We start from the raw sequence: 8,030 nt of genomic DNA, 5'->3' as shown, positions 1-8,030 counted from the left end.
CCTACCTCAATGGGGGTAAATTGATCCTCTCAATTTGAAGTTTTGTTTGATTTCTTGATTCAAATCAAATTTTATAAATTTATAAGTGCACAGACTATCACATCATTTAAAATTTTAAAATGATCCGAGAGACTATACATTATTTTTTTAAAACCCTAAATGTGTTTATTGAAAATCTCAAAGAGATACTAATTGAGTTACTAGATTTTATAATAGTCTATACATGATTAAATAAATAAAAAAATAGAAGTGTAAAATATGAAAAAAAGAAAAAGATGTATAGAACATTTTCTAAACAAAGAAATTAGCGAGAGTGGAGGGTAGGTAACAGAAATAGAAACAAAAAAATAAGCCGCAGATAATCCGGTTTTCCAAAAGCAACCGTCACACTCCACTCAGATTCGACGATACAATTTATATATTTATATGATATAGCCTCTAATCTAATCATCTCAACCGTCAAATGCTTTGCCTTGAAACCCAAGCAACGGCCTAAAAAAAAACAAACCAAACCAAAACCCATACAACGCGAAGCACAGTACAAAAACCCCGAGTCTCTTTCTCTTTCTCTCTCTATTCTTTTTTCTCTCATCACATGAACAAAACAGCTCAGACATCTCTCCGAACTCTGAGGAAACAAAAGAGATGAAGCGTTTTGTGGCGGGGAGTCTGGCGAGGGGGCTGAGCAGCCGCGGCGGCGGTTACATGTCGACGGCTGAGATGATGGAGAGGCCTGGTAGCATGCAGGGAGTGATGATGAATAAGCAGCAGAGTCAACAGTACTACTACTGGAGGAGTAGAATGATGAGCTCGGTAGCGGAGAAGAGCAAAGAGGTTGTTAACGGAGGAGGAGTGGAAGCGATCAAGGAAGAAGAGAAGAAGGAGAAGAAGAATGGTGATGAGGAGAAAGGAATGGCGAATAGCTATTGGGGGCTGTCTAGGCCTAGTATCAAGAGACCAGATGGTACCGATTGGCCTTGGAATTGTTTCATGGTAATAATAATAACTTTTCTTTTGGTGATTTTATGGATCATTGTGTACTTGTGAATGAATGAATTGTTTTTGTGAGTAATTGCCTTTTTTGGTTGTTGTTGTTGTTGTTGTTGTTGTTTTGACTTGCACTTTTTTAACTGTTGTAATTGACCATAGAGGTTACTGTTCTGGATTTGTTGCCTATTATGCTGTCTTTTTTACATTTTTGTTCTTGTTTTGGGAAACATATTATCTAACAGAATTTCACTATTCTACAAAGTTCTACACACCCTTTTTTTTTTTTTTTTTAATAATTTATTGTAATCTTTAAATGGATTGTTGATTGTTCTATTTTTTCCCCCTTCTTTTAAGAGATCTTTCAGATTTACAACTTTTTTTTTTTAAAAAAAAAGAGAGGAAAATCTACCATGTGTTGTTTTAAGTGAATAGGAACAATGTTGAAATTTTAGTGGATGAACCGGTCATGGTTAGTTATATCAATTTTAGACCAACCTTCTTATTCAAGCGTGGTGGCATTTTGGTGGTTCCAGCTAACTCAACTGGCAAAGTTTTTAATAGTTGAATAAGAAATCTGGTGGTCAATGTTTGCTTACATAAAAAACTGATTAATGTCTTGATTTGATGATAAAATAGCATAATTATTAGAAGCGGACGCCATAAGTTGAAATTCTATAAAAAAAAAAATGGTAGCATTTTGAGTCTTCAATTCATTGACTGACATAGGCACTTGTTTATTTTGATATGTTACTCACTTTTCTAACCCTCTCTTTTCAGCATTTCTTCAGTGAGATAATTTTCAGCTGCAGATTAGGATTTACTCATTTAGTCAAAGTGGTCTGAAGAAAATCAATCTACAAAATGACAACTGTTTTAGATACATTTATTTAAGTTTGATAAATGCAACAATTTCAGTAACCAATATCCGTGGCATTTTCCCGAATGTAAATATGACATTTAATTTGGAGATATGTTCTATATTTCCTTGTTACGTTCTTTTTGTGCTAAAACAAAATATTTACTTGTCAACCACATTACGCATTATTCTATTCTCTTGTGAGTTTATATTACATGGAACTTCAAGAAATTTTTTTTATGAAGTGTACATACTAGACTTATTGACTGATTTTCTTTTCTGATGTAGCCATGGGACTCTTATGAGGCAGACTTGTCAATAGATTTGACAAAGCATCATGTGCCAAAGAAGTTTTTGGATAAAGTTGCGTACAGGACCGTGAAACTTCTTAGAATTCCAACAGATTTGTTTTTTAAGGTAAGTCACCTTTGTTGTGTGTTGTATTGTATTCATCAAAAAGCATACTTAACTTTTACTCGTGTTTTGCTTTTAATTATTTTTTCCTAGCGAAATATTTTTAACACTGGCTGTGTATTTCCTAGTGCATAAAGACTCTTCTCTTAGGTAGAATCCAAATTTTGTGAACTCAAGAATGCTCTGTTGGAAATATTTTGTAGTGATAGTGATGTAGCCAACAGAGTTCAAGGAAAAATAAGATCAAATAGCAAGAAGACTCAAGAATTGTGGTCTAGTTTTGGTGTGAGGACTCTTTGGCACCGCCCATAGACTACTTTTGTTACTATTGAGTCTTAGTATCAAGTTTATCTACTTAGAAAGTTGGTGGTTCACTTTTAATTATGTTTTAAAGTGAGGTTATTTGGTAATTTTTAAAATTTCTGGAATAGGATATATAACATTGTTGGCCCATGACTCTTATTTTATGTTTGAGAGCTTTTTTCTATTTGGTTTTAGTAGTTTCTCACTTGGTTTAGAAGTTCTTTTAGTTACTTTTATATCTTGATTAGGAGCCTTATCGATGCAACCATGGAAGATTCATTTGTTGCTATTTTGCAATTTTGTCCGTTCAAGATTAATTTTATTGGGTCAATGTTTGAAGTCCATTTGAAACAAGATGTATTTTTAACATCATCATAAATTTATTGGACTCTTCTTATAATTGAATTTTTTTGATAATTTCTTTGATATCTTTGATTTCTATTTTGCTTTTGCATAATTCAGGAAGAAAGTTTGACAACTTTTTTATGCTTTCCTCTGCCTTGTCCTTTTAGCGGGATGGTGCTAGTTTCATTTTCATTTCTTAATCCCTCCACCCCCTTGTGATTTTGACTTGTTCTGTTATATCGTTTGTTTTTGCTGTCTTTGGGCCCCATTTTTCTCAAGATCTTTCGAAATATATAGTTGAACACTTTTGAAGTACTGATACCGAGGGAGCTTAATTAAATTTATGAAATTGGTAAAATGTCTGTTGCAGGTGTCCACACCAGTGTCCTTCTTTAATAGTCAATTGGATCTTTGCTCTCTAATTTTACACAGTATTCTTCATTAAGATGATCACATTCTTTCCAAACTTTAATGAATGTCGATAGGAATAATGCATGTTGGGCTCACCTTCTCAACAAGCTTAAGATGTGGTGTTGTTATCATGAATATTGTATTGATAGGCGGACCACTAAAGATCAATTTTAAAATAGTTGCATATCTTTTAGCCTGCTCTTAGGGAGAGCCTTCTCTTCACCACTGACGTATATATGCATAGAAGCTAATTAAATTTTTCTGTAATTCAGATTGAGTTAAGTGTCATACATACCAATAGAAATTACTGTGCAAAACAGGAAATGTAATTTGGATTACGTAGTCATACAGAGTGTTACAAGCCAGTTATTGATTATTAATAATATAGAGCACTAGAACTACATACTTATGCCTGTTGAATAAACAAACATTTTAGGAATTATTCATGTTTCTCTAATCACAATTTGAGGCAAATATGTGAGATGGGAAAGTGGGGAAGTAAGTTATACTGAAGAAGAATGGATCACTCTATAAATTGAAAATTGTTGGTGTAGTTGAAATAGAAATATTATAATATGTTTGATTTATTTTTATTTTTTTTTTTTTTTTTTTTTTTTTTTTTGTGTGTGTGTGCGTGTGTGCATGCGCTTTGTACGGTTTAACTTACTGATGTAGATGCAATGAGATGAAGATAAGTGACCTCCTTTAACATGTAGGGAAGATCTCTTGATAGTTTTTTGAGTATAACATAACTATTTTGTTCCTAGATTCAAGTTCTATTCACTGAGATTGTATGTTAGTTATCCCTTCTTTTCAGTGGATGTACCAAACTATAACACTTGAATTGTTCTTCTCTGGGGACAGCATGTTTTAGCAACCATTGTGTCTGTTTCTCGATATTGCTGCCAAAGTCTATGTTTACGAGTTTCATTTTGTAAAATATCTTGCAGAGACGGTATGGTTGTCGTGCAATGATGCTGGAAACAGTGGCAGCCGTTCCTGGTATGGTAGGAGGAATGCTGCTGCACCTAAGGTCTCTCCGCAAGTTTCAGCAAAGTGGTGGTTGGATCAAAGCCCTGCTTGAAGAAGCAGAGAATGAGAGGATGCACTTGATGACCATGGTGGAACTTGTACAGCCCAAGTGGTATGAAAGACTTCTGGTTCTCACCGTGCAGGGAGTCTTCTTCAATGGCTTCTTTGGTGTATATCTTCTCTCCCCCAAACTGGCCCATAGAATTGTTGGTTACCTGGAGGAGGAAGCAATACACTCATATACAGAGTATTTGAAGGATATTGATAGTGGTGCAATTGAAAATGTTCCGGCTCCTGCTATTGCAATAGACTACTGGAAGCTACCCAAGGATGCAACCCTTAAGGATGTTATAATTGTAATTCGTGCTGATGAAGCTCACCATCGGGATGTTAACCATTTTGCTGCTGTGAGTATTACTTTCCTTTCCCATGATCATGCTCTATATTTTTTTCACAAATTTGTTTCTTCACATTTTTTATGTATATAATTTCTGAATGTCTCTGGTCTCCTAAAATATGTCATTATGTTTTATTCTCCACTGTATATAGACATATAACTTGCATGGTACATAAGATTTTTTAAAATCTATTGCTGATATAGAGATAATATGACAAATGAGAGATTTTGCATGGGAAAATTTTTAAAGCATCCCCTGAACTTTGGGTCAAAATCAAATAGACCCCTTGTACTTTGATAATTGTATAATCGATCCTTCTGTTGGCTTTCTGGTAATATAATGGATGGAAAATGCTACACATGCACTGCATCTTAATAAAAAATTATTAAATTAAGCTTTAATAATAACAATAAAAACTTATTCTAAAGCTCATTAAAAATTTCTCCTCTCCCATATTTTTAAATTCAACTTTGATAAAAAAAATTATTTTGAAATTTTCCAGTTTGTAAATCTAGATTTAGTCACAGAGTCATATTATTAAAAGAATTAATTTGAAAACACAGTATTTTGCAACCAAATATGTATGGAGGTTTAAAAAAAAAAAACTCAGACTGTTTTTCCATGTGTTATGCATCTTTATATCTTGTGAACATATAGATGCACTTCCTAAAATATCTTCCCAATTTCTGGCATCTTGTTTTGCATAGAAGAAAATGGTTTTCTTTAAGAATTCTTGGTGAAGTGAATTCATTTTTAATTGGGATCCACCTTTTTTATCTGTTTTATTTCTTTCTTTCCCATCTTATATTGGCTTAGAATTTGAGTTTTGTCACTGGTTTTCCAATTGCACGTATCAATTTATAGCATCTTGTTTCATACTTTTAGCCTGCCATTTTTAAATAAAATTTTATTTTTCAATGACCTGGATGCTAGCTCATTTAGGTGTTAAAGACTTTTCCTAAGGTTGGTAAACCAATAGGGGAGATTTTTTTTAATGAAATTTGTAGGGATATCATGTTCATGGTGTAACAACCCTATGTATTGTATGAAACAACTTCCTCTCTTTACTTGGGATGGTGACTTTGGTCACGTAGGCTAGCTGATGGGTATTATGAAATTCTGTACTTCACAAATAGGGGAATTCCGTCATGACAGTCATTATTTTATAGTGCCTAAACAGTTTCAGTTTCCTCCTTTTACTGGATCTTTTCCGTAGAACATATAAAGACTTGATAATAAATGTCTTTTTTGTTTGGTTAACAGTTAGTTTTACAAATTTTATCTACAATTGTTTATGATTTTATCTGCATATTTTTGCCTACTTTTTTCTTTTGAAGGCTTTGTCTACTTTCATTCTGAAAATACAATTATGATTTAACTTAATAGCATTGAAAACTGTGTTTGATTGGACATCATTTGCTTTGGTATTTAGTACTGTATTGGTTACAAAGACAGATTAGACTCTCTATGGCTTACAAGTGTGGGTGGAGGGTGAGGCTGAGCTGCTGAGTGCATGTGTAAATTACCAATAAAAAAAATTCAACGTAACCTAAGCACTGGGTCAGCAGACCCTTGATCAGTATGTTAACATTTTTTTTTTTTTTTGGATAAGTAAAAGGTGAGGATGAAGGGGAATAAAACATAAAGAGACATATGTTAACATTTGAGTTAGGAAATTTGCTGACGTCTTCCAATTTAGGTCTCTCAGCAATTACTCTGTACTAAGGGGATAGGGAGGCAGCCCAAATGAGGCAAAAAAAGAAGACGCTGTTTCTTCTTTGTGTTTCATTTTAAATTTCAGTTGTCAAATAACTTACTAATTTTGTCTCTTTAGTATCTCCTAGATTTTGTGTAGAACACAACGGGAGTTTGTCTGATTACATCTTTTATTTGCTTTTTGTGATTTTATAATGTTCCATCTTTGTTTCGAAAAAGACAGGTAAATAGAAAAGAGATATGGAATATTGTAAATTTCTTGTATTAGGTTTGACTAAAAGCAAACTCAATTTAACCTATGGATAGCTTTGATGGAAAAATGACTTAGCTTAACTGCATTGAATGTCTCACTGTGAAAGGGTAGAGGTGGGTCTTACGGGTAGGTTTTTAGTCTCAGTAAAATTTATTTGTTCTATGATTTTGTTATTCTTGGAAGTGTCTAATATAATATATCAAGTATGTCCTTATATTATTGAAAAATAATCCTGATACTAATCTTTCGTCTACTTTTTGTTATCGGGTTATGACTGTACTTTCTCTGCAGGACATTCACTTTCAGGGAAAGGAATTGAGAGAGGCACCAGCCCCTCTTGGTTATCATTAAGATGTATTCTGTGAAGATTCAAATAGATAAATGTTCAGACATATATAATCTTGAATTGCTTATGGTGAGGACTTTTGTGTCTATAGGAGCATGCATTGTTTTGTCGGACAAGTTTGAGAGGATGGAATATATGGTATGTTGATTTTAAATCCAATTTGGTTGGCTTTAATGACAGCTTCTCTATAATGGCGATTTGTAATATCATGTTTTTGTTGTGTCTATCAAGCACGTCAGTTATTTTTATGGAAGCATGTTAGTTGTCTGCAATCAAGATGGGAAAGGCATATTATTTACTAAAACAATTGTAAGTGGTGATTAGATGTGCCTTTAAATTCATTCTCATTTGCTTCTGCTTTATATGTACGGCATTCGTGTTATTATCATAATTCAATGAATGCTTTAAAAGTTAAATGTCTTTACATGTACCATGTCAGGGCTTCTCACGGATCAGTGAAGGGCTGAAGGCATTTACTTTTGGATTACAATTTTTGGTCCCATGGGTGCTCAATGATCAGTTAAATCTATCATTTCCTGTCGGCAATTTTCTGAATTTTACATTATCCTCTGGCTGTTAAAAGGGTTTTTTGATAGGAAAATACACTCCCATACTCGTGTATTGGATTGAATTCATGATTTCGTTTCCACTTTAGCGTGGAGGGGCCTCATACCTATAGCGAAATGTTTATGATAATCGGACTATTTTTTATTTCCTGTGTGCTATCAAGTCATTCAAGTATCCCAAGCGGAGGAAAAGAATTCTACAAACACTAATCGTAGTAGTTCGGGCCTTTGTGGAAATGATTCCGGGGGGTTCCCTTCTGTCTATCAGATCACTTCATCCTCATGCGTGCCTTTGGGCTGGATTTACCCTTATAAAAATGATCTTATTGGGCTTTTGGTTCTCAGGCTGGGCTCGTATTCATCCCCCATATATATATATTTATATATATATATAGGCAAA

At 33.8% G+C, this 8,030-nt stretch overlaps 1 protein-coding gene across 5 annotated transcripts; it reads left to right on the top strand.

Moving 5' to 3' along the window:
* The first annotated feature begins 598 nt into the window (after positions 1-598).
* Positions 599-7,775, top strand: LOC112023453 (ubiquinol oxidase, mitochondrial). 5 transcript variants are annotated; one of them, XR_010624560.1, is made up of 6 exons: positions 599-993; positions 2,135-2,263; positions 4,270-4,758; positions 7,010-7,202; positions 7,296-7,373; positions 7,504-7,775. XR_010624560.1 is itself a non-coding variant. In XM_024056058.2 (4 exons), the coding sequence occupies exons 1-4, from the start codon at positions 646-648 to the stop codon at positions 7,067-7,069; spliced, it is 1,026 nt and encodes a 341-aa protein (XP_023911826.2). In that variant the 5' UTR covers positions 599-645; the 3' UTR covers positions 7,070-7,428. The 5 variants fall into 5 exon arrangements, 1 of the variants encoding a protein (XP_023911826.2); XR_010624562.1 differs by lacking the exon at positions 7,296-7,373; XR_010624559.1 differs by having other exon boundaries at positions 7,010-7,373.
* The last annotated feature ends 255 nt before the right edge of the window (positions 7,776-8,030 follow it).

The sequence above is a fragment of the Quercus suber genome, unplaced genomic scaffold (genome assembly GCF_002906115.3).
Source record: "Quercus suber isolate HL8 unplaced genomic scaffold, Cork oak 2.0 scaffold_458, whole genome shotgun sequence".
Classification (NCBI taxonomy): Eukaryota; Viridiplantae; Streptophyta; class Magnoliopsida; order Fagales; family Fagaceae; genus Quercus; species Quercus suber.
This window is presented reverse-complemented; position numbering and strand designations above follow the sequence as displayed.